Consider the following 27851-nt stretch of genomic DNA (forward strand, 5'->3'; position numbering starts at 1 on the left):
CTGTCATTCGCGTGGTTCGTAATGCAAAGCTAGTTTTTCCAAGGTATTGTTATGATGATGTGAGTGTGTGTGTGTGTGATTTGCCTTGGTGTTTTTTTTAAGATAAGCAAACACACACACACACACACACACACACACACACACACACACACACACACACACACACACACACACACACACACACACACACACACACACACACACACACACACACACACACACACACACACACACACGTCCTTGATAATACGTAAGTTAATTTTTCGAAGGTACTTTTAGTGGTCGTAAATGTTTGTTCATGAGAGAGAGAGAGAGAGAGAGAGAGAGAGAGAGAGAGAGAGAGAATGACTGATACTGTGTGCAAGGACATTCACTGAAAGGAGGAAAACTAGAGGGTTAGGGAAAAGTGTGAGCAGTCAATCAAAATGGATGACCGACGATGTAAGAGGAAGAGGAGAATCAAGGAGACCGAGCTGGAGGAAGGAGGAAAACGAGAGAATAAACATGTAATAAAGGAGAGAGAGAGAGAGAGAGAGAGAGAGAGAGAGAGAGAGAGAGAGAGAGAGAGAGAGAGAGAGAAAAGAAGATATGAAGGGGGTGACGTGTAGGAAGAGAGAGGAGAAAATAGACAGAGGAGGTGATGAAGAGGAAAAAGAGAAATAAGTGGAATTCATGCTGAGTGGAAGAGGTGGTAGTAGAGGAGGAAACATGTGCATTCAATGTACTGTAGATAACGAAACAAGCAAAGGCTGAGAGGCTGAGACATTTGTTCCATCCAGAAGAAAGAGAAAATGAAATCTGAAACAAATATCCATCCTTTCAAGTTACCTGGATAAATCACATTTAAAACTCTGGTGGTCATAGACAGTGGGGAAGACAGACTAAAGAAGACAATTCTAAAGCCTACATAGTATGAACAGTACATAGAAACTGAAGACACTGGTTTACTCTTGCACTGAAGAGTGGTGCAAACAAGAGCTGAGAGTAAATATTTTGACAGATGTTGCATGCTTGCTGTGATAAGGTAAATAAGGTAAAGTAGTAGTCGTAAAAGAACGATTATAATGGCGTATGTCAGTTTCACACCAGGGACATAATGACTGAGGTATTGATGTAAATATTCATGTAAAGGTTGCCAACAACGTTCGTTATACAAGCCGTGTCGACACCGACACATAATATTAAGAACACTCCGATACACAGTTGTGATTAACAATGGATACATTGTTGGTAACAGGGTTTAAACTGTATTCGCATTATCGCCATATGTTTCTTTAAAATTACTGGTAACAGAAATGTAGTAAAAGGTACCCCACTTCATTGGTACTGCCAATATAGCCGCAGCAACGGGAGTGAATTGTTATTTTTCGAGCAGTGTTTCACATCAAAGTGAATCCAGCAGTTTTTTCTTTGCTAAACTATTCGCCACATGTCAATATTATCACTAGCTCCACAACAGCATACAAGTTGCCATAACAAGGAAGATTTTTGGACTGACGATGTTACACACACCATGACTTGGCACCAGCTGCTTCTCACACGCAAACCATGTAACCGACACTTCTAATGTGTGGACGCGCTCTAACATTAAAGTGAAGAGCGAAGGTGAAAGAAGTCGGAAGATGAAAGCTTCTTGTATAAAAGGATAAGTCAAATTCTTCTTTTGAACAGGATAAGAATATGTGTGATTTAATCAAAGCTTTAGTCAGCCGGCGAAAGAGGAATATGTGTTTCGTTGTTTAATAAGATATCTTCCGTAATGTGCAAAGCACATGCAAATGTGTCTGGACCACGGAAGCAATCGTTATTTCAGACAAGGTATCGGACGTACTGCCTGAGGGCATCCCATTCCTCCGTACCTGTACCACAGGTATTACTAGAGTGGCAGGGCAGGTTACTGAGACAAGGCTACGATCGGAAAGACCCATAGACGGAAGACTGTTCCTAGATTAAACAGAACGATTAGTTGTAAGAGAAAGCTTAAGTATGTTGGAACTCTTCAAAAGATTAGGGATACGGATGAGATACTACAGAAATGCTGTAGCTCACTGAGGGGAAAAATGTTGAAGCAGAATAAGTGGAAAGAATGTTTTCCATTCATGAAATGAGAGGCGTCAAGAATTTTAGAGTGTCAAGCAAGCAGCCATGCCTGTGCATTCAAAGTCTGACAGGAAAGCCATTAGCCAGAATGTAAAACATTCATAAGGTTCAAGCTTGTGAGCACGAAAGCAACTTAGATTGCTGCTCACATACTTGCAGCAATTAACTTTGTTTCTCAAACTAGCATATGTTGTATAGTGAAAATAATAGGAATCAGAGTAAAGGCTACTTTCACCACCTTTAGTCACTGAATTTTGTTGAGGAAAAGATTAGGTTTAAAGGAGAAACAGTAAGAAGAATGGCAACGGCTGTTTCAGAAATTAATGGAATGTGAGTTAGACAGTGGACTAGGACATTTCGAGCAGCCATTAGTGCAATAGAGGTCAAATATGGAAATATTTGTGGTTCCTTCCCTGGGGATGGCAAGGCAAGGTTATCATGCCGACATTTGTAGATCCCCCCTCGCAGTGTGTGTGTGTGTGTGTGTGTGTGTGTGTGTGTGTGTGTGTGTGTGTGTGTGTGTGTGTGTGTGTCTGTGTGTGTGTGTGTGAACAAAATAACTCTGTTTTTATCTAATTATGACCAAATGAAATGTAGGATTTAAGGTCAGTCAATCAGTAAACCTGTTGTTTTAGAGGACAAAGGACAAGATACCAGGGCTAGATCAAGTGCTGACCTAGAAAAATAAATTTAAACAATTCAAACCAAACATTGTGGAGAGATTGAGGGTAAAGCAAGAATGAAATTATTCAATTTTGAGAACAATCAATCAAAGGTCAAGATCATAGGGTAAGACCAAAGTTCGAGGCGCGCACTGTGTGTGTGTGTGTGTGTGTGTGTGTGTGTGTGTGTGTGTGTGTGTGTGTGTGTGTGTGTGTGTGTGCTTGCTGACAAAATAAAGCTCTGATCTGATATTAAGTGTAAAGATCAGCCAAGGAGCAAACTTATAATTTTAGAACAATAGGTCAAAGAACAAGGTCACGTTAAAACTGAATTAGACGAAACTTTTGGGACATAAAGAAGATAAGGCAAACATAAATGGATATGATTTCGAGAACAGTCAGAGGTCAGAGTCACAGGGAACGGTCAGAGGTCAAGATAACAGAGGAAGGTTAACTCGGCTTTGAAAAAGTTTGAAATAAATCTGATGGAAAGGTTTAGGATTGAAGAACGAAGAGACTCAATTTTGGGAACAGCTACTCAAATTTAGAAGGCCATAGGGCAAGGTCTATGTTTGACTCGTGTATCTGTTACCTGAATTGGGTGAAACTTGGTGGATGAATTAAGGATCAAAATAAGTTGTCCTATTGATTTTGAAAACCACAAGGGAAAGATCAAGGCGACATCGTTTTTACTCGATTTAGACTAAACTTCGAGGATAGGTTCGGATTAAAACGAGGGTAAAGAGACACGATTTTAAGAACACTCAGTTAAAAAATATATAAAAGGCCAGTCACTGGGCAATGTCAACTCAAACAGCTTTTATCTTACTAGAACTACAGTTGGTGGAAGTGTCAAGGGTTAATCAAATATAAGGTGATTAGATTATGAGATTAATCAGTCAAAGGTGATGGTCATAGGGCAGAGTTAAATATTCTGCCTTTATACCAGCCGGTGGACGCGGATGTTGCACTCTCTGGAGGTTCTTTTTGGGTGCATTTAGGAAAGAATGTGTCGTGTAATATTTAAGTAGCTTGGTACAGGTTGAGGAACCATTTTCTGGAGAGTATGGTGGAAGAAGGAAGAAGGGAGGAGGCATGATGGAGGGAAGAAGGAGGACCATGACTGATACTGTGATAGACTGACGGGTGGGATATGTCAGAGTATGCGAGGAAGGAAGGTATGAGGAATATATAACCGGTAGGGAGAACGGGATTATAATATTGAGAGGATGATCATTAGAGAGTATGACAGAGGAACAAGGGGAAGCGAAAAGAGTCATTGATGGAGAGAAAGGTTACAGTGGGGTGGGAGGTTAGGACAAGACAGGAAGAGGAAGGAGAGTTTTTCCCCCCCGTCATTTTAAGACGAGTACGCTATGCACTCTTCATTTCAGTAAAACGAACCCCTGTCAGTAACTGGAAACATCAGTGGGCAGTGAATATGTCATACTTAACTTTATATTATACTCCTTGTCTCATGGGAGATGTGGAGCAAGAAGATAGAGGACTTGAGGGGTGACTGAGGGGATTAGCAGAGAGGGGAAAAGATGGTGGAGGGGAAGAATTTTGGTGGGGGTGGGGTTAATAAAGGCAAGGAGAGATAGGTTGGTGGGTGGGGGTTATACGAAAGGAGGGATTCTGGGTGGGAATGAGTGAGTAGGGGTTGAGAGGGGTTGGGAGCAAGAGAGAGAGAGAGAGAGAGAGAGAGAGAGAGAGAGAGAGAGAGAGAGAAAGTGGGGCTGTGTTGGAGAGAATGAGGTTAGGATGGAGGTACGTGTCGATGATGCAGGCAGCGGGGAAGGGGGGTGACAGGGTGGAGCATGATAAAGGAAGAAGCAAGAGGGGGAGGGAGTGACTGAGAGGATGAGGGAGAGGATTGGGGTGTACAAAGGATTACAAAGGAAAGCAAACAGCAACAGACTTGATGATCCTTTCGAGGCTGTTAGTTACAGAAAAGATTATAACTATAATGTATCTAATTCTACTAGCAGAAGGTAAGGATAGCAAAACAGAAATGCTTCCCCACCCACCAAACCCTCCGCACGAACTTGGAAAAAAAGTGAGAAGGACCAAATTATAGCATAGACAAATTGCTGTGAAAAATTCATAAACTTGAAAGGAAATTTCGAATGCTACTTTGTCATAACTTGTAAGGGAACTGTAAATTAATTTCAAAATACTGCGCCTCTTGTTGTATTCATCAAGAATTGAAAGAAACCAAAACTGTTATCTACTTAATTCAGAACTAGATAACTTTAGGATATTTTTACTGTACTGAGTCCCCCACGTTCCTAGGCATTTTGTTTAGAATGTTTGATACCATATTGAAGAAGAAAGATATTGCTTCGTTTGACTGAAAAGGTTTGCCATTATCTTAATGTCCACTACCTCTAGTGTAATATGAATGATCTGTTATGAAGTACTTATGGACTACCATGTTGCAATTTCTTAAAAAGTTTGAACACTTGAATCAAATCTCCTTCTAATCTGAGTTATCACAAATTAAATGTTTTAGCTCTTCTAAACGCTCCTCATCTGGTTTGTTCTTTAATTTGAGTGACATTTCTATTCTCTGTTTTATTACAATCTCTGATTTCTCAAAATCTTTTATGTAATGTGGTGACCAGCTCCGAACACAATACTTAAGGTACAGGCGTGACATACGATGGAACTGTATAAGGTGAGGACAATATTTTATGATCTGAATTCGAAAACTCTAATTATATATCAAACTAACTTGTTATTTTTGTTACTGTTTCCATGCAGTCAATATTATTTTAAATCGTTTGTTTTGATTATTACTAAATCTTTTTCTTGACTTATGTTTAAGAGCAGAGTATTATTCACAGTATAGTTAAGTTTTTCATTTTTACACACAGTATTTAGGATATTGCATTTTTTAGTATGAAAGTCCATTTGCCATGTTTGAGCCCAGTTTAACAGTTTGGAAAGATCTCATTGAAACATCAAGTTTTGTTTAGGGGTATGTGCCTGTTACCGGTCTTCATTCTGCCAGCGAATGTGGAGATTTTGTGAAATAAGCTTTCCTCAGTATCATCCAAATAAATTAGAAATAGTATAGGACCCAAAACTTGACCTTGCGGCAATCCCCTTGTAACATTCATCGTGTGATTCCTTCCAATGCAGTACAACTCTGTTTACATTCCATAACCAAGCTTTTATTCCATCTAAATAAGTTGCCACTAATACCACAGAATTTAAGCTTCTGGATAAGTTAATTATTGGAAGCTTTATCAGATCGACTGGTTTAGTTTTATCGTATGTGTCAATATCATTGAAAACTGATTGTTTCAGAATCTATGCTGGGAGTCACAGATGAGATTATTTTGTTCTAAAGGCTCGACTAACTTATCTCTAGTTATTGTTTCCAAAAACTTGCATACAACTGATGTAAAGTTAGTTGTTATTTATTGCCTTTTTATTTTCAAATGTTGGACTTTCATTTGTGAGTTTCCAGTCATGTGGTGCAGTGCCACTCCTTAATGATATGTTGAATATTTAGGCAAGAGGTACTGATATTTTATTTTTCACGTCCTTTCATACTCCTCGAGATACTCCTCCTGGACCTGGTTTTGTGTTGATCTTAAATTTATCGATCGCAAACAGAGCATCTCACTCACTGATCACGATGTCGCTCATTGTGCTACCCCCATCTACATGTACAATGGATGACGAAGGAATCAAACATGAATTTTCCACCGTAAATACTGATGGAAAGAAAGCATTTAGAACTTAGCTATCTCGATTTTGTGGTTTGTATACTCTCCATTTTTTAAACAAGCAGACTCATTGTCGATATTAGTATCATATTTCTTCTGATGTAAGTTCTTTTGAGTTTGATGTTAACTATAGTTCACTTCAAGATTTTTCTGGCTTTGTTAAAAACTTTTTAGCATTATGACGAATTTCGTGATATATATTTTTATCCTCCTCATTATTTGTAGTTTTGTGGATGAGAGATATGCAGTTGAATTAGGGGGGAGTGGGATGGAGGATTAATGAAGAATGGAGGTGTGGGGTGGGTGAGTAGGGTATTGGCTGAGATAGGGGAGGGGTGAGTCTGGGTGGGAGACTGAGGGAGGGAGAGAGGGGGAAGAGAAGGGGGAAGGAGGAGTGGAAGGACATGTGGTGGGCAGTCTTGGGGAAAACCAAAAGTTATCCCTCCCTCTGTCTGCTTCTTCTTCTTCTCTCCTTCCAGTCTTCTTCCTCTCGTCCTTCCCTCCTTCCATTACAGCTCCCACCATCCCTTCTTGTCCTTCTCTCCTTCTCTTTATCATCTCCTTTCCTCTCTCCTCCTTTTGTCCTTCCCTCCTTCGTTCTCCTGGCACCCCTCCCTCCTTTTGCTTCTTCTCTTATTCTTCGTTCTTCTCCCTCCCACTTCTCCTTTTTCTCTCTCACTACTCTTGTTTTTATCTCCTTCCTCCAGGGTCTCTACCCCCCCCTCTTTTTTTTTTCTTTTCTTTTTCTTTACGTCTGCTGCGTTCACCAGAGGATCTCTTCCCCCCTTCATCTCTCTCTCTCTCTCTCTCTCTCTCTCATAAGAATTAGATCTCTCTCTCTCTCTCTCTCTCATAAGAATTAGATAATATGTTTATATGCCGGTAATACAGCTGAGGCTAATATCACTGTTGCCATCTTTACACTGTACATATTCTTGTCAATAGACATTTTCCCCATTCACGAATTTAGTTTCCAGTAAATGGTGTGATTATATGGAGAAAAAGCATAGAAACATTGGTGAAACGAGTATATGTGAGTCTGAAGGTGGGAAGAGGAATGGTAGGCGAAGAAGAATATGGAAGGATATGGTGATCAGGTGTGTGTGTGTGAGAAAGCAGTGAATAGAAGGAACTGAAGAATAGACAGCGGATCGAGATGGCTTCATAAACTATGTACGGAGAAATCCATCTGAGGTGTCTCGCATCCCACTTTTAATCATGTGGTCGACGACATGACCCTATTCAGCAATGTAAGTGGAGAGGATGGAGAGTGAAAGACTGACGAAGAGAGTGTATATGAGTGAGGTGGAGGGGGAAAGAGGGAGGGGGAGGCCGAGGATGAGATGGAGGGATGGGGTGGAGAGGTATATGAGAGAGGGGGGTGTGAGTTGGGAGCAGGGCAGTGAAATGGCGGGGGACAGGGCGACTTGGAGGCGATTTGTTTGTGGCCACCCCAAACGGGATTGAGGCGTCTGGCAATAGATAGATAGACAGAACACTGAAGTATGTACAGATAGTTAGGCTAGTGAGGTAGAGCCACGAGTCCAGGGTTGAATGGTGTGAGAATGTGACACTCTTTTCATCGTGCATGTTATTTATAGTTCTCTCACTGCATACATTTTCTTTGTTGCTGGATCATACCTCAGTCCATCTTTAAGTGGGAATAAGGGATCTACATCATCATCATCATCGTTTTCCTCGTTAGAACCATCCCACATATACAGTACGTGGGGAGAAGTGGAATCCAGAAGCAAGTAAACAGAGAGAACGAAATTGGAGGATATCAACAGCATACCCAGTCAAAAGGCACCACAATCATTCAAACATAATTTAACCAACAGGAATTCCGACTCCACCTCGCAAGTCTATCCATCAGCACATTTTCCTCCTGTTTATATTATGGAAGTTAGTATGCACCTGCCAGATAAATTCATTCTGTTGACTATAGCGTAAAAAAAGGCCTCACCTTTGCCATTTGCTTCATCATGCATGTTTTGTTCAGCACCCCAATCTCCCGCCAGTTCCCTAGCCTCGTCAGCTTCTCTACCTCGCCTTCTCATATCCTTGTTAATAATTTCAGTTCACCTTCTTCTTGGCCCACTACGCTTCCTACCACTTTGAAGCTCAGTCACGTATTCCTGTACCAATTTTACAATCGCACATACATTCATTCTCTTCGTTCGATCCATCACTCGGTGGTAGTGGTGGTGGTGGTGGTGTGTGTGTGTGTGAGAAAGAGAGAGAGAGAGAGAGAGAGAGAGAGAGAGAGAGAGAGAGAGAGCTTGCGTGCGTACATGTGTGTGTGTGTGTGTGTGTGTGTGTGTGTGTGTGTGTGTGTGTGTGTGTGTGTGTGTGTGTGACGTCCCTGACCAGTGCTTGTCTTGGTAAGGACTTCTGTCGCATTCTTCGAAACACCTGTCCCGTCTCTCCTCTGACCACCTGTCCATTGTCGCTTCGCCAGTTTTTTTTTTTTTTTTTTTTTTTTTTTTTTTTTTTACGTACAATAGTCAGAAAGGTTACTTCATGTCTGGAAAGTACAATGCAGTGACCGACTGTGTGAGCCATGTAAGAATACTGGATACTGCTTGAGAAAGAGAGAGAGAGAGAGAGAGAGAGAGAGAGAGTGTGTGTGTGTGTGTGTGTGTGTGTGTGTGTGTGTGTGTATTACGTTATAAAATGTGGATAGCTCTCAGTACGACAGTCATTTCTTCACCTCAAGATTCATAGCATAAAGTCCATTAGCACAAGCAGAATATTTCCTGTTTATGCTCACGATGTCGCTTAATTTTGTATCTCCTCCGAGTATTGTTTGCTTATTTCAATAACTTCACACTACCTGCTTTGTATTATGCGATATTGGCAAGTTTATTTTAATTTCCCATTCCTTTGAACCGTTAGAGACAGCATCATTTATTGTATAGCACTATAAACAACTACCGGTCAAGTAGTAGGTTTATCAAATTAATCTGATTTTACTTGGCCCAAGCGACTATTCTCCTTCTGAAGTGTAGTATTTTTGAGGATATACAGAAGTTCGAACTTAAAAGAAGAAATATTCATATTCTGTCCACATCAGCCAGGCCTAATATTGCTATCTTTTCATCTTAATTGTTGAGCTGTAAAAAGGGATTAACACAAGGATATGATACAAGTGACGAGGAAGTCTGAGGAAAAGGATGTTGAGCAAAATTAGGTTAATTTTTACATTTGCATCAAACTCATTCCGGAAATATCAATAGGTTTACATTGTACTATACCTAAAATAGTAAGCAAAATTTCTTTTGTAAACATTCTGTGGAAATTAATTAAAAAACAAACTAATCTGATCAAAAAGTGATTTTTATTTTTTTTTATTTTAGGGAGAGGGGCATCAAACGAACCTGCCGCCACGTTGCCTAACCATAACCTAACCATAATACCTTATTGTCTGAGCGAGCCACGGCAAAAATGGCGGCCCACAAGCAGGACGGCGTCGTGTCCAATGCAAACTAACGAGTACTGAAAGGGAATGGAAATGGCTCTCTGGGCCACGTTTATATAAGAAAAGTTGCTCAGAATTATAGGCACCATAATTAATCTTTACTGCTTTTCCCGTTAAGAGTTTGTAAGGTAGAAAAATACCCTAACATATCGTCTTACTGGACCACTAAGCTAGGAGTAAGAGGCTGGAAAAGGACAGAAATCTCTGCTAAGCTGAGGTGCACAAACCATAATTTTACAGGTAGACTTGCTGAGTGATGTACAGTAAAAGGAGGGTATAGAGGATATGATATACTAATGAGGAAGTGACAAAAGAGGTAAAGGCATGCAAGGGGAGGTGGTAGCAAGAGTGAGGCAGGAGAAAGGAATGTAAGACTAATCATCACATAAGGATACTGATGCAAGAGTTGGTAAAATGATACAATTCTCTTCTAAAACTTCATTCATGCACTTAAATTTTTTCCCTACCTTCACCACTTGATCACACCTCTCTAATCTCTCACTTCACGTCTCCATTTCCTCTCATCTCGATCCGGCATTCCGTCACACATTATCAACCTCGTCTCTGTTTTAGCACCTCCCTCTTCCTTCACCCCTTTCTTCTCATCCTCCTTCCTTTCCCTCCTCTCTGCTGTCCTATTCTTAAAATCCTGCAATTCTTCAACTTTGCACTAGATAGTAATAAAAAGGTCTCGCCACTTAGAAAGGACCACGAGGTCTGTGTCGTCGACAGAAGCTTATAAGCCTATATTACTCTTCTTTCCCGTCATTCCTTTATTACCTTATTTTTATTCTTCCTTTTTTTCTCTTCTATTTTTTCCACTCCCTTTCTGTCTTTTTTCCCTCTTTCCCCTCTTTTCTTCTCTCACCTCTTTCTCTTTCTCCTCCTCCTCCCCCTTTTCTTTTTTGTCTATTTTGTATCTTTGTTTTTCCATTTCCCATCTCACCATTCCTTTACTTCCGTCTTTCCATTTTCGCTCTTTCTATTCGCTTCCCAACTTTCACTTCCTCCCTTCTCTCTCTCCCACCTTTTTTCCCCTTTCTCCCTTCTCTCCCTCCAACCCTTCTTTGCCTCACACCATTTTTTCCCTTCCTCCCTCCTGTCCCTTCTGTCCCTCCTCCCCCTATCATTTCCCTGCCTCTGCACCTCTCATTTCTTCCTACCCTGGCGGATTGCTTCACACAGTATTTACTTCTGTACCTCCTCCAGGACGATGGGTTCTTATAAATTATACTTATGTTGCCTCCAGAAAGAGTCTAGTCTGCTTACTGAAGGAATGAACTCTCGTCTGTTTGTTAATACTTTAGCACAGAACCAATTTCACGAGTTAGGGTCGCATTCTAAGTGACGATTTCGGTGCTACTTTTCCTTGGCGATTTTTTTCCTTTTTTTTTTTCACATTGGTCCTAGATATTGTCTTGTGTGTTACTGACTCAAAGTATGTAGGTAATAAAGGGACATAAGTAGCATGCAAAAGAATAATAATACGTAATCCTGAATAAAAAGTACATCGGCAAGGAAGTCTTAAGAATTCTCCCATGTCACGCATATTACTGTCCTTAAATATTACCGCGGTGTTCTGTGGAGGTGGCGTCGGTGGGAGCTTCTTGGAAAATGTTCACGCATAGATATCACAGGTATGCAGAAAACAGGAAGGAAATGGAGAACAGTTCGTAAGGGAGGTTCGTGTGTGTGTGTGTGTGTGTGTGTGTTGGTGGTGGTGGTAAGGTTGTGGGGATTTTGAGGGGAATATACAGTTTCTCGTTAAATAACACTGTTCATCCGTGTTGCAACCACAACACGAGGTGGTGCCATATCCAACAAGGTATACTCTTATTCGTCTTTCTCTGTCACATCTCTTTGGTAGTCATTGCATTCACCTTACACTGTTATTTATATATCTGGGTGTCCTCCTCTTTGGCCACTCTTCCCCTTCTTTCTCATTTCCATAAAACTCCAACTCTTCCAGATCTCTCTTGCATACCCCTTAATTGCTAAGTACACCCTGTCATTGTCCTTCTCACTTCACTGTATACTTCAGGCTACCGTGTCTGTTAATCTCACCTTCTCCTTCTTCTCACTTCCACGTAAAATCATTTATTTTCTCTACTCTGTCATTTCCCTAACTGATCATTAGACTCTACTACCTTTCACTTTACATCACTTAGTCATTTTAATACCTGTGTTCACCTGGTCTCCATCCCCTTTCCTCTTCTTCTCTTTTATATTAAGTACTTCCTTCTCCTCCTTTATATACCACTTGTTCCATACTGATCATGGTACTCGTTTTCCTTACCTTCCATCCTTCATAACCGAATTTTCTCGCCTCTTTTCCGTCTTCCTCATCGCTTTCGCCTACCACAGCTTTTGACAGAATAATGTGGACTGAGATATTACTAAAGGACCCCAAACCCAGTACTCTCTCTCTCTCTCTCTCTCTCTCTCTTGACAGTCAACTTATTGGCAACTTCTTCCTCTCGTTCCCCTCATATTCTGGGAACTTCCATGTACTTTACTGCGCATAATAATTGCTTTGTTGCAGTAATGTTGTGTTAAGAGAATTACACTGCAACACATGCTGCAGACGGGAAAGAACTATAGATATCTTTTCAATGCTTTATTTGCAGTCAGTCATTAACAAGTGTCGACATGATGCTGAGGACATAAAGCACCCCAACAGCAGCACAATATCCAAATTCTATCTACTTATCTATGTATCTATCTGTTCATCTATCTAAAATTACTATAATATAAGCAGTACAAATGCAATATTTAGAAGTTATACTGCTGTTTGTGTTAACCCTTCAGGCAGAGACCGTTCTTTTCATGTTATTTTTGCCACTGTGAGATGATTCCATTCAACATAAAGGAGATATGTTGCATCGAAGGAGCTAGTGAGGATATGTCTGACCTACCCAGTTCCTAAAATCGTTCCCAAGCTGAAAAGATAGTCTGGATGCGGCAAGAAAAGACTACAAAAAGACCTCAGCTTCTTAAAGGGCCTGTTCTATAACTTGGGACGACAATGCTTGTATATGAAGTGATATGGAGGCGAGTGTAAGTGTAATTGTGGTTGTAGGTATTACTGTGGTTGTAAATATTGTGATGTTATTAGATGTTATTGTGACTAGGTATTTTTGTGATTGTAATACTGTGGTTGTGGTTGTTATGGTAGTTGTTGATGTAGGGGGTTTACAGTAGGTGTTATCGTGGGTTTGGTGTTGTTGTGGTTGCGGATGTTGCTGTGGTTGTATGAGCTATTGTGGTTATATGTGTTGTTGTGGCTGTAGGTGTTATATTTGTGGGCGTTATTGTGGTTGTAGGTTTGTGTTATTGTGGTTGTAGGTGTTATTATGGCTGTAGGTGTTATTGTGGTTGAAAGTGTTATTGTGTTATTGTGGTTGTAATAATAATAGTAATAATAATAATAATAATAATTATAATAATAATAATAATAATAATAATAACAACAACACTAAAAATAATAATAATAATAAGGGTGGATGCGAGCATGGCTGGGACTTCTATGAAAATTCCCAAGATCATTTAGGATTAATATGCGATGACGGTTTTAGTGTTTTATTTTTGCTGTCACTACGCAGTTTTACCAATTCTAGAGGTAGTTCCTCTTTGTGAAAGGATTACAAAAAAATGCCATACACCCTCTAGCTACTAGGGGACTTCCCTGAACTGAACACAATCGTTTGGTGTTAGAATCGACTTTCAAAGAAGCGTGACGTGTTCGTGTTTCATTCTTCTTGCCGCCAGTTGATTTAATTCATCTTAGGAGGAACCCCTCATTACCGGCTTGTCAGATATACAGATGAATGAGTTATATGTTGCAAGAATGTACCCAGACAGACAGACAGACTAAAACTAAGTCAGATAGACAGAAGGATAGGTTACATGTTGTGGGGTTGGTTTCTGAATAGCCAACTAGATAGAGACAAACAGACTAAACCCCGTCAGACAGATAGGCACATGGATGAGCTATATACATTTTCAGTGTGTGGTTCCTGAACATACCAGTAGACAGACAGACAGATATACAGACAGACAGATTAAGCCTTGTTAAAAAGATAGACATATGGACGTGTTAGATGTTATGTGGTTTCTGGATATGCCACCTAGACAGACAAAACCTGTCACAGAGATAGATAAGAGTTATATGTTCACTGAGTGGTATTTAAACGTGATAGACAGTCAGACAAACAGACAGATTGATAGACTGAGACTGAACCGCGTCATCCAGATAGATAGAAGGATGAGTTACGTATTGAGTGAGTGGTTCCTGAACATGCCCGCCGCTGCGAGGTGGTGGGTGAAGCGGGTGGGGAGGGTGTGGCAGACTGGTGGCCGAGCTAGGACTTCGCTACCTCGGGGGAATCTACCGTAGTCACCTCCTGTCGTCTGGTACATCCTGGTTCCACCTCCTCCCACCCCAACCTTCTCACCGTCACCGGCCCCATGCCTCATTCTTTCGTCTGTATGGGAGAAAATGAGTGAGTCACAGAGTCGTAACTCGTCATTGGCATCGTTATTAGCGTTATTTTCATCAACGTAATCGTTTTCATCATCATTATTATCAACATCAGCAACACACAAAGCTTTTCATTGGCATTATATCCTCATCATCAACAACTTCCTACTGCATATAAATGAGGTAGGAGGACCTAGAAATAGGGAAAAGTTAGCATAAAAGAAGGAAAATTATGAACAGAATTCTTAGTGAGTCATATACTGGTACAAAAGCTAAAAAAAGGAGTCACACAAAAATGAGCAGGTGATATTGTCCTCAGTATGTCGTATTCTAGTTGGTTTAAAAGATTTTGCACCATTGTTTTCTTACTACTTCATTATGCATGTTATACCTCCCAGCCAGTAACTATGTGAATATGAGAGACACAGTTTCTCGCCTAATCTCAGGATTATTCTTACCCATCTTACTTTAAGGTGCGCTATTCCCTCACTACAGTTAACAAAACGAGTAAACTCCCTACACTACACAGAATGTCTCGGTAATATCTTCCCTCCTCATTACAACACTGCATTCCACAAACCCATACTGTATACATAAACACATAGCACCACAGCAATTCATAACCTACTGACAAACAGCATCCTTCATGAAATATCACCAGACATCTAAGCCTCAGGAACTACCTTTCCCAAGGAGACATATGTGCTCTGGCGGGACTACCATAAGGCGATCAACCTTCCCTGCTTCATTAACAACGTAGCATAGAACTCCCAAACAGTCCACTATGCAACCTCCAAACCACAAAGCACATTCTCATTCCATGCACCTCACGATCACAACGCAGGCAGTCCTTCAGCTTAACCTCCGCAAACTATATCTTATAGCACCTGGTTGAAGGGGTTCCCCTGCGATCCAGATGAGCCTGAGGTTGCAGTAATAAAAACAGTAATTCCTTAATACTGTCTCTTACGTAACATTAACGCAAATTATGGTATCTTAGATAAAATCGCTAGCATACAGTGGATTATTAAAGTGAAATATGCGAATTTAATCGCAGAGCAAGAGGTGGACGGGGTCTCTGAATTATGACATCATCACTACCCATTTCCCACTTTCAAAAAAGGGTGAAAATGTCCAGAAATGGAAAAAGGAAGATAATAAGTATAGGAGAACTAACAAGAGAATGCCAGTGTGAATGAAAAATCAGTTGCACAGACAGAGAGCGAGTCATCATCATCATCATCATCGAATATTCCTCCATCGTATGAAGTGGAGAGACCTTTTATGACATTCACCAAGAACCCATCCCTCTTTTGTGGCATAGGAGGTATGAGACAGCTTACAACTCAGTGCTGGGCGGTGGGGTCGCCAGTGAAAAGAGAAATAGGGTGGGTGTTCCTGCATATCTCTACAGACCCTTTGGGTCACCCTTTACGTAGCACTGGGAATACATGACTTATTTTAACATAACGCAGGGAATATGTGGGTTGAATATACGTAACAGGGAATACGTGGCTTGTTGTTATGTAACGCAGAGAATACGTGGATCGTTCCTAAGTGACACAGGGATTACACGGGTTGTTTACGTAACGCAGAGAATACATGGTTTCATTTTACGTAACGCAGGGATTACGTGGGTTGTTTTGAGGAACGCACGGGATATGTGGGTTACTTTTATGCAAAGCAGGGAATAGATGGGTTGTTTTAAGGTAACAGATGCTCCTTATTTTCTTAACGCGCAGACAGATAGAGGGGGAGTAAAGCAGGGAGAAATATAAGGATAAAGACAACTGCAGGACAAAAGACGTAGATATGGGTAACAATAAGGGAGAAGTTAAGGGCAAGGTATGGCTAAGGGTAAAGATAAGAGCAACAGTAAATATAAGGGCGAGGGGTAAGGACAGGGATAACGAGAAGAGCAAGACTGACGATGGTTAAGCTAAGGAAGAACACAAAAATTAGGGCCGGGGAAGTGGCTGAAGTAGAGCTAAAGGATAATTGAAGATTGCCAACATTCCCAAGCGACTGCAAGATGGTCTCCACACAGCAAGAGAACACTGACATACTTCTGTGCAAAATAACATGATGAATACAGAGAAACACAGGATTCTCAAATTAGGGTGTTTGTATGGCTTAACCTTTAATTCTTTAAGAGGCATAAAAAATAAAAAAAATACAATGGATTCCGAGGGGATTTGGCCAAGGAATAATTTGACCAAAGTTGAGGCGATTCAGTTAAAATACGGAAAGATATCAAACCGAAAATTTTTTTGGAAGAAAGGAGAAAGAAAATGAGAAATTACACTAGGTCTCTATGCCATGGTGTGGAGACCTAAAGACAAAGGGCAAGAGTAAAGGGTAAATGATGAATGAATTGTTAATATTATAAAACTAAGGACAAAAAGGGCGTGTGTGTAAGTAAGGCTGAGGGTGAGAGTAAAACTAAGTGTTAATATTGGGGTTACTATAAGGGTAAGAACAAGGCTAAGGGTAAGGGTAGCAGTTAAGATTAGCAGACAAGTTAGGGCAAAAGAAAACATGATAACAGATATAAGGGTCAAGATAAGGATGAGTATAAGGCTCAAGGTAGGTCTAAGGGTAAACGTATATGTGAAGCTAAGGATAAAGAGATTAGGAGAGAGGTAAATATAAGGGCGGGGCTAAGGGTAGATATAAGGGCAAGAGTACATCGAGGAGTATGCACAAGGGTAATGATAAGGGCGAGTAGAGAGCTTAAGGTAAGTCTAAGGGTGAAGATAAGGGCGAGACTGTAAGAAAGAAGGGTAAAGATAAGGCTACGACTGGATTAAATGTAAAAAGAAATGTGAATGGAAAACTTGGGCTAGATAAGGTTCCAGTAAGAGTATATACAAGGGTGGGAATAAGGGCAAAGGTAAGGGAGAGAATAAAATAATATAAATCTAAGGCTAATGGTTAAAATAAGGCCATTAATAGGTATAGGGGATAAGGGAAGGATTAGGCAAAGGGGGACAGAGTAAGGGCAAGGATAAGGGTACGGGTAAATACATTGGTATGGCTAATGGATAAAGATAAGGGCATTAATTAATTTTTAAGGGAGGGATAAGAGATAAGGGCATGGGTGAATAAAAGGACAAAATTAAGGGGTAAATATAAGGGCAAATATAAGGTGAAAGACAAAGGTAAGGGTGGATAAGGGCAAGTCTAAGAGCAAGGGTAAGGAATAATAGTAAGGGCAAGTATAAGGCGAAAGTCAAGGTATGGGCAAATATAAGGCGAAAGACAAAGGTAAGGGCAAATATAAGGCGAAAGACAAAGGTAAGGGCAGATAAGGGCAAGTCTAAGGGGAAGGGCAAGACGTAAAGATATGGGAAAAATATGGTGAAAGACAAAGAAATGGGTAAAGGCAAGTCTAAGGGCAAGGGTAAGGCGTAAAGATAAGGACATGTATAAGGCGAAAGACAAAGAGATGGGCAGATAAAGGCGAGTATAAGGGCAAGGGAAAGGCGTAAAGATAAAGGGAACAAAAAGGCGCAAAACAAAGATAAGGGCGAGTATAAGGGAAAGGGGCGAGAGGTTTCAAGGTCCCGTCCTCGCATTTACTATGAGGGCTGAGGAAAAACACGCACATGGGTGGGATTCCCAGTCGTTTGTGTGTGTGTGTGTGTGTGTGTGTGTGTGTGTAGGTAAGTTTTTGTGTGTCTATTATTGTGTGAGGGTGTGTGTATGAAGGAGTGTGTATTTACTTGGTTTCATGCGCTTTTTTTTTGCAAGTGTATATGAGGGAGTTGGAGTGCCAGCGCGCGCTCGTGTGTGTGTGTGTGTGTGTGTGTGTGTGTGTGTGTGTGTGTGTGTGTGTGTGTGTGTGTGTGTGTGTGTGTGCATGCGTGCGTGCGTGCGTGCGTGCGTGCGTGTGTGTGTGTGTGTGTGTGTGTGTGTGTGTGTATGTGTGTGTGTGTGTGTGTGTGCGAATTCTTGTGTGTGTTTACGAATGTGTCTTTACATAACACCGATATTGTATGAGTGAATTTAATAATGTACGTAACAATGAAAAACACATTATGAATGTGTGTGCTGTGTATGTATGGTTACCTGTTGTTCTACGTTTTGTGTGTGTGTGTGTGTGTGTGTGTGTGTGTGTGTGTGTGTGTGTGTGTGTGTGTGTGTGTGTGTGATTGTAAGCGCCCCTCTGATCATAAGTAGATCCCTGTCTAAAATAACAAACCACTTCCTGCCAAAATGACACAGAGACAAAACCTAACCTAATATAGTTCTTTCACCCTAACTTGGCCTAGATTTCCGTCCTCTTGCGGCTCATATCACGTATTTCATTGGCAGAAAAAAAATACTGTAGGCTAGTTCCCTACTTTTTCCAAACAGCTTATTCTTTACTGGTATAATATTCCAGTGTTAATCTTTGTGTACAACTCTGCATTCAAGGTAGCTAGACGGCTATTTAGGCCAGTTTGGAGCACGAAGTGTTTGGTGGACACAGAACACTTTTTCCATTGAGGGAGCGCTCTGATATTTGTGTGACCGGATGTAAAAAATATAATAAGCAATGAAGTAAAAAGGTAAGAAATAAAAAAAAAGTTATAAAACCAAAACAAATGCTTGCAAAAGTGGCACGAGAGAGTTTCAACTGGCTAACTCTTATTTTTTACTAGTGTTGTTTTTTTCCGGGGGGGAGGGGGGAAGAGGGATGGGTTGCTTACTGCGCATCAAGCCATGAGCATGTGGACATCTACTGGGCCAAACACACTGACAGTCAAGGTCGTACAGTATTCAATTTACCAAAGTAACCCCTCGAATACAGTCTTTGTGGGTAAAAAAATACACAAAGCTATATTAAAGTAACTGATAAAAAATGCCTCAAACCCTTTCACTATGAGAGATCTGTAAGGTGTCCAAAGTATATTTATCTGGTACTGGAAAAAAAAAATATCGAACACAGTAGGGTAAAGGCAGATCTGAGGTGTAGAAAACAAACTTAACCTTCACGGGATGAGAGACGGGATGACAGAAACGCGCTTGTCCCCACGCACACACACACACACACACACACACACACACACACACACACACACACACACACACACACACACACACACACACACACACACACACACACACACACACACACACACACACACACACACACACACACACACACACGAGTGCTGGATCACATGATGACTTCCCCTTCCCCCTATTCTCCACCATACATAACACAGACCCTTATGCTTGTGGTCTTAAGTCTGTATCTAACACCTCTTCCTAAATGATTTATTGAACATGTTGTAATTGATTATTTTTATTGTTTGTTACGTATTTTTCTAGTAGTGAGAGGGGTTGCAAAATAGTGTGTCTCTCACTGTGTTACTCGTTTACTAGCTAGGTCTCTTTACCTTTTTGAAAGAAGGCTTAGGCCTTGTGGAGGATGTGTTAAGGGGTGAGAGGTACTAACATACATTTTTACATACCCACACAGAAATACATAATGCAAGAGTACCAGCTGACTTCGCTAATACAAAGCGCCGGTGTAAGGGTGACGTTGGGAATGCATTTAACTGTGCGTGAGTATATATTCTCCTCGCCTTAAGGTGCTAGTATTTGATTTCCCCCCCTTTTTTTCATGCTCATCAGCTGGAAAAAACATCGACAAAGACGATGATGTAGGTTTTATGGCGATGAATACACTTATGAATGGTGAAAATTAGCCGAGAAGAGAATTTTTGGGGTGTGCCTGGTGCCCTCGTCCTCAGGTTTTCACGGTCCTCATGATTTAATGATACACCGGAATAGCCGCAAATAAGACACAGAGGGGAAGGGCAAAGCTTGACGCTGATCAGTACTTAAATGTATATGCACACAGAAATATACAATGCAGAAGTATTAATCGAATGTGTATGTGCGTCATGTTGAAATAATCATAAATATTTTTTTATGCAGTGAAGAAGGGACCAAAGGCTAGAAGCCCACAAAATGTTCCCTACAAGAAAAATTTAAAAGAAGATAATCAATAGCCAAATTCAAGATCCGATCATTTCGAGATGCCTGGAACCACTGTTTTTAAAAGACTGGAGGTAATAGTCAGTTGGAAATACAGACAAAAGAAGACAGTGCCAGATTTGACAGAGGAACAGAGGAAAACGTTATGTACATGCATAATTACAATCTTATGCAAACAAAAATTCACAAACCAATAGTACTGGTAGACCGTGCACCTGTGTCGTTCCGGAATTGCAGTAACTATGACACAGATGACAGGACAAGGCATTTACCTGTACCGAATGTGAATCAGAAGGGTGCATTTACGTGCCTAACTAGTGTATAATTATTTCCTTCCCCTTTCAGTACTGCATGGGTGGGTGTGGATATTAGAAGTGTTCATTGCCTTGTTACTATTGACAGAGTGTGCTAAAATAACATAAGAGAACAACAGATGATTATTTCATTCCCTTTACAATACTGTAGCGGTGGAAGTGGCTATTAGATCTTTGTGTTTTAATACCTACAGAGTGTGCAAGAACAACACACGAGGGAATATTAACATGCCATACACAGAGCTAAACTGGTTAAAAAAGAAGTGTTAGGGAGCCTCCTTGGATGACGAGAATATGGGCCTAAAAGCCTATAATTTGCTAATCTGTAGAGAGTCACCATGAGAAACAAGGCGTGAGGAGAGGGATAAGGATCTGAGTTGTGAGGGCTGATGATGACTGCTGAACTCCTTTTACTCTAACTTAAAACTGCCGAATCTTCATCTTAATTGCTGACTTGTAACAAATATATAATCACTGGAATATCATGGTAGTCACGAAGAAGTGCTATAGAAAGGATGTAGAGCCGTAGTATTGTCTTTCTTTCCCATTGGGCTACGTGAAATAAGCTGCAAAAGAATGAAAATCTAGGCCAAGTTAAGGAGAAAAGAGCATATGTACTTCATACTGCTTTTCACACTCCAAGGCCACACCTGAGAGCTAGAACACACACCTAACACACAAACTCACACCTCACGACTGAAACTCATACACAAAAACCTAAGGGCTGAAACACACACACACACACACACACACACACACACACACACACACACACACACACACACACACACACACACACACACACACACCTTGAGTCTGAAACACACATGTAGAACACATACACGTGGAGCTGAAGCATACACACACAAACAGACAAACAGCTTAGAACTAAGAAAGCCATACACCCAAGATTCTTAATATTCTAATCTGTATGCAGAGACCACGAGGACACTGTATGAGGGAGGGCCACTGGTCAGGACTGGTGAGGACATCCAGGCGCTCCTACACCCGACCTTCTGTTGTTCTGTGCGCTGGAATATACACCTGAAACACACCTCAACACTGATATACACTCTTAACGCGCTCAGACTTAACGGCTGAAACACACCTGACACATACCTTAGGACTGACACACACATAAAGCACACATACACGTGAGGGCTGAGGCACACACCTAAAAAACACACATACACACACAAACACCTTAGAACAGAGAAAGACAAACAACTCCTTTAATATTCTAACCTGTAGGGAGTGACCACGAAGACACTGTATGAGGGAGGGCTACAGACCCTGGCTGGTGAGGACTGGTGAGGGATGCCAAGTGTTCCCACACCCTATCCTCTACACTCCGCCTATCCCGCCGAGCCTCCATCTCCACCGCCTCGCTCTCCTTCAGGTTCCTCGCCGCCAGTCCACCCAGCCCTGGTGCTGCCCCGCGACACCCCTCCAACTCCCTGCAGCCCACCCCACCCACCATTCTCTGCCCCCTGTCAAAAGAGAGGAATGTTTAGGTTTGCATCCTACCCTACTACTGTATGCCCACCATTTTCTGCCTACTCAAAAAAAAATAAAATAAAGGAAAGAATGCTTAAGTTTGCTTCTTTACCTCTCTGAAGCCCATCTTGCCCACCATTCTCTGCCCACTATCATAAAACAATAACAACAACAGCAAGGATGCTTAGGCTTTATGGCTGTCTTTTAGGAAGCATATGAGATTTCTCAGTATCTCTTCTTTAGCAGTTTATTTTGTATATAGCACCATTTCATCTTTGTGTACTTTATCCAGGCAAACTACTGTATATCGATACTAGAAATGCGTAATTATATGTATATATATATATATATATATATATATATATATATATATATATATATATATATATATATATATATAACTAAAAACTTTACTATGAAACCTTTTATCTAACCTAGAAACGGACTATTCATATCGTTTACGTGATGGTTATAAAGACAGACAAGCAATTTCACAAAGTCCAAATATTCCCCGAGAACACGACACGTTTTAAGAAATGATGTATTGCTGGGTGAACAGGTACAGTCAAATACAAATTTCCGTTCGCCTCTTCTGTCTCCTTCATTGCTGGATTAATTGATGTTTGACTGAGGCGTAGTGGACAAATGTGCAGTTGGTTACATATGAACTTGGGACAGTGCCTGTGCAAAGCAGGGGTCTAGCTAGCTACAAAATCCGACGTTCGTGCATCACATTAACTTATTTCAACAAATTTCTGACACCTTCGTTCGCATCTGTCAGTGTCACCAACAATTATGTGATTATGTTAAGTTTGTCAAGTGTAACAAATAATGGACCTCTGCTACACACTGATGCTGTCCCAGGCTCCAGCTGTACATATTATCACCCACCGATGGATGATACTATGCACCTCAGCCCAGTACGTCGCATTCAGGCTTCTGTGAATCCCGCAGTAAAAAAGGGGTAGGCGAGGCGAGGCGAACGAAATTATTTTACTGGACTCGGGTTCCTCTAGTTAAGAGATGGGTGTGTTAACCAGTCCACCGCCCGGTCCCTCTACCTCCCCTGGCACTAGGAGCCTTAGATTAGTTCGACCTTTACCGAGAACAGTAGAAACACTTATAATTTTGTGTAGGTCAGCGATAGATGATCTTATTTAGCGAGGTCGTCAATCCCTAATTGGAGACAAAAATTTCAACACTGTGATAATTACTTCCTTTCCTTCAACAGTACTGCTCTGCTGAAAAATATTCATGTGCTAAAATAAATGAAAATTGCAGAGAGCGTCCATGTGAGCGGATGGATTAAACTCCACCTAGTTATAATCAGGGTTATTGACTAGTTGTGTGACACACACACACACACACACACACACACACACACACACACACACACACACACACACACACACACACACACACACACACACACACACACACACACACACACACACACACACACACACACACACACACACACACACACACACACACACACACACACACACACACACACACACACGTACAGAATAGAAGAACCCACAAACACTATTCTCAACTACATCAAAACAACTCCAGCACCCTTGATGACGAAGATATGCATCCTCATTTCCATAATATATATAAATCCTAACCCACTATTATTTTTGTTTTTGTCTTGCCTCATGAACGAATATATATATATATATATATACATATATATATATATATATATATATATATATATATATATATATATATATATATATATATATATATATATATATATATATATATATGAATATATACAGTATATACATACCGGTACATAATATAGATAACTAGCTAGCTAGATAGATAGATATATATGGATATAGATATATGTATACGAGTATATATATCCTTGGGTAAAGTGACTTATTTTTAATAAGGCTACATTTAACTCTTCTAATGTGAAAAGTCTCTCTAAGCCTGAATAACATCGCCTGGAGACTGCAAGAATGAAGTCAGATGTAAGATATCGTAATGAAGGGGTTAACTCTTGTAGTAGTAGTAGTAGTAGCTGTAGCCCCAAGTTGATCAGACCTGTAAACCAGATGGACTGCAGGTTTAGGCTGTTTATCTCCTGTAGTTCACTATCCTTCTTTAGTGGGATAGGGAAGTAGTTGAGGGACTTTTCGGTAACCAGGTGGTAGTTGTAGTTGTTCCCTAGGCAGTCTGGCCGAACAGCCCCGTATTGGCATTATCGGTGTCCCCGCCTGACGGCGAACCTCCTCAGCACCGGGGTTAGCTGCATACATGCGTTTTGTCCTGATTTCACAGTGACGGTTTTTTTTTGTGTGTGTCCTAAGGTTTATCTGGAGATGAACCCAGTGAACTGCAGACTGAACCTGCCCTAAACTTGCAGTCAACCATACCCCTACGGGAGAGAGATGAGGGACGTATGGATAACTCTACCCGGCTATTTTGGTGCCATCGCGTGAATGTCCTTTTCCAGCTATAAGTTGTTGATATGGAAAATAATTACCCCAGTATGCTGAAAGAGTGTATAGGCAGCATTCGTGTCATCTCTCTTGCTTTTCTCCCCATGAACTTCAGGAATCAGTGAGGCGAATCTGCAGCAACCTTCTCTGATGACTTCATTTTGCCGCAGAGCAGTGTCATCAGTGTCGTTCCTGTGAAGTTACCCCACTGATTTTCCAAGTTCGTGATGAAAACGTCAGGAGAGGCGACACGACATTTGTGGCTGACTGTATATTTACCATCTCCCTTTCTCCTCTGTCTGTATGTCTGTCCGTCTGTCTGTGTGTCTTTCTGTCTGTCTGTGTGTCTGTGTGTCTGTCTGTCTGTCTGTCTGTCTCTCTCTCTCCCTCTCTCTCTCTCTCTCTCTCTATTTCACCAAACGCCAGACAATTCCATTCAGCTGATGGCGAATCATAAATGGCTGAGAGTGCTAATACTGTCTAATAATTCCCTCATAATCGTGATGACTCCAGTACTAAATTCGAGCTAATGCTAGACGATTTTATTCACCTGATATTTACACAGAAGCCCAAACGCCAACACTGTCATCACTCTCTCATGTTCGGGATAACTCTGGTATCGTATTCCTGCTAGCGCAGGGATGGATCCAGGGGGGGGATGGGGGGATGCATCCCCCACCACCGGCCATGCATCATTGAATAAAGAGGCAATTTCAACACTGAAATATCAGTATGTCGCGTTAAGTCTTTGGTTGAATCAGCGAATCAGACCCCCCCACCGAAAATTCCTGGATCCACCCCTGTGCTAGCGCCAGACATTTGACTTAGTTGAGAATAAGACACAAGATCCATAGTTTCCTCTTCTCGTCTGTATCATTCCAGCTCACGGTAAGCGATTTTATTTTTCTGATAGTGAAGAAAGAAGCCAGAGAGTGTTATTCCCATTTTACTCTAACTTGGCCTAAATTTGCCATCTCTCCATCTTGAATATTGGGTAGTAACAATAGATGAACACTAACATATGGTGCTAGTCACGAGGAGGTGCTATGGAAAAGATGCCACTGAGTTATATGAAATAAGCCTCAAAAGGACGAAAATCTGAGGCAAGGTGAAAAGACTAATATTTTCGTCAAGCCCGGACAACGCTAGACTGCTTTCTATCCTACCTTGGCCAAGATTTTTCCCCTTCTGTATCCTGTCTCCAGTAGATGATTGGTAGCAGAAGAAAAACTGCGACTCTATATACTCTACATCCTTCCCACATTTCTTTGTGAACTAGCACCATATTCTACTATTAATCTAGTGTCACAACTCAGCAGTTAACATGAAGGGACAGCAATCTTAGACCAGGTTAGTGCAGAGAAAGTATAGTATTTCATTCCAGCTGACGTCAGACGATTATTTTCAGCTGGGAATGATCAACGAAGCTAGTGTTTATGCGGTCACCGTTAACCCTCTCACGTTTGGGACAGCTCTGATATTCTATTCATGTTCACAATAGACGATATTATTCACCTGAAAGCGGGTCATAAGAGCCTGGGAGTGTTAGGAGGATAAAACACTAACCAGCTGACTCAGATACGCAAATGTTCTCTATTCGTACCGCCTTCCCTCCTCCCCTAAAAAACAAAAGGAGGATGAAAGTTGGGCCGATACTGTTTTATCTTAAGAGCGAACGCAATTTCAGTATTCGATTGTAATGTAATATTCTTCTAATTATTCTCCATTACCTTGTGATCGACGCTCTCTCGTGGTCTCGTGTGTATCAGCTGACGGGCTCTTTGTTTACACGGCTGTATCCATGGCAACGGTCTGCGCAAGCCGCTTCCCTTTTGTTTTGTGGTAAGACCGTTAGCCGTATTATGAACTCCGAGAGGCGGAAAGTGTATTTAAATCCGCGAAATCTAATGGTCACTCATGGAACAATTATGATCATTAGATGTGATTAGCCTGCATGCCACGTTAAGTGCGATCAGTAGCTAGGAAGAGGGGAGACAGTACGCGTTACTTTTAAAACTTGTCTATCCCTTCGTGTTTTCAGTGCTTACTCCTTCAGTCCAAGGACACCTTTTATATATTATTTTTACTTTATCTATCTACCTATAGCCAGATACCTTAATCCCATAAAGGCTGAACACGAACAAATCACCTTCAAGTCGCCCTGTCCCTTGCCATTTGACTACCCTGTCTCCAGCTCACCCCCCATTCTTTCATACATCACTCCTTTCCATCCCTCCATCTTATTCATGGTCTCCTCACCCTTCCCCCCCTCCACTTCAACCACATTCACTTTTCTAGCCAGCCTCTCATTTCCCATCCCCCCTAAGTGGCCAAACCATCTCAGAGTATTTCACAATACTTTCAGTCACATCCACACTAGTCCCAAACACTCCTTTACATTTTCATTAATCTTCCTCACTTATCTCTTCGTAACTCCAAATGCTCCTCTCAGATAACTCATTTCCACCGCTGTCACTCTTGACTCGTGTCCTTTCAACAGGGTCCAAGCTTCGCTTATGTCATGCTCACTTCCCTGTTTACAGTGAACCAACCTTTCTTTCCCACTGTGCCCTTTTGTTCACATCATCACCTCACCTGTTACCCCTCCTTATCACACTACATAAATACTTAAATGAACTCGCATTCTCCATTTCCACGCCATCCAGCCTCACTGTAAATTCTGTGACTTCATTTTTATCAGAGAACCATAACTTTACTATAATCGACATTCAGTTTTAGATTGTTATCTGTAGGCGACTTTATTCCGTTCAGGAAAGATTTGGTAACTGAAGGAGTTTGGTATAGCCTTCGATAATCCAATCACTAATGAAAGAGGTGTTCCGTACAATCTGTAAAACCCCCGCTATCTGTGGCCAGAATAAAATGCATGATCGAGCTGAAGGGGTTTACAGATGCAAACCCCCGTAGTCTGATGGTCATTTGATGGAACACTTGTGAGCACTAAATGTGTTAGCTTCCATGACACGTTACATGGAACGTTTGGCAGTTCGACAGAGGAGTCAAATAGGCTTTACTCTCCACATGGATTTAACTAAAGATTCATAAATTATGAATCTTGTTCCCCGTTATCTGCCTCAGTTTTATAGCCCCACTAACCTGATGA

General features: G+C 41.1%; 1 protein-coding gene across 1 annotated transcript; it reads right to left on the reverse strand.

The window, feature by feature from the left end:
- Positions 1 to 14249: 14249 nt before the first annotated feature.
- On the reverse strand, positions 14250 to 26479 carry LOC145404473 (uncharacterized). Its single transcript, XM_080276010.1, has 3 exons — positions 26458 to 26479; positions 22014 to 22258; positions 14250 to 14467 (listed from the first exon to the last, which is right to left on the reverse strand). Exons 2-3 carry the CDS (start codon positions 22246 to 22248, stop codon positions 14253 to 14255), a joined length of 450 nt encoding a protein of 149 aa, XP_080132136.1. The 5' UTR covers positions 22249 to 22258; positions 26458 to 26479; the 3' UTR covers positions 14250 to 14252.
- Positions 26480 to 27851: the final 1372 nt, after the last annotated feature.

The sequence above is a fragment of the Coenobita brevimanus genome, chromosome 63 (genome assembly GCF_032717465.1).
Source record: "Coenobita brevimanus isolate Jiangsu-jjx chromosome 63, ASM3271746v2, whole genome shotgun sequence".
Classification (NCBI taxonomy): Eukaryota; Metazoa; Arthropoda; class Malacostraca; order Decapoda; family Coenobitidae; genus Coenobita; species Coenobita brevimanus.

Coding starts and splice junctions, on each gene's coding strand:
- LOC145404473 (XM_080276010.1), bottom strand. CDS start 22,248: ATGGTGGGTGGGGTGGGCTGCAGGGAGTTGGAGGGGTGTCGCGGGGCA. Junction 14,468..22,013: donor TTCGTGGTCACTCCCTACAG/GTTAGAATATTA, acceptor TCTCCCATACAG/ACGAAAGAATGAGGCATGGG.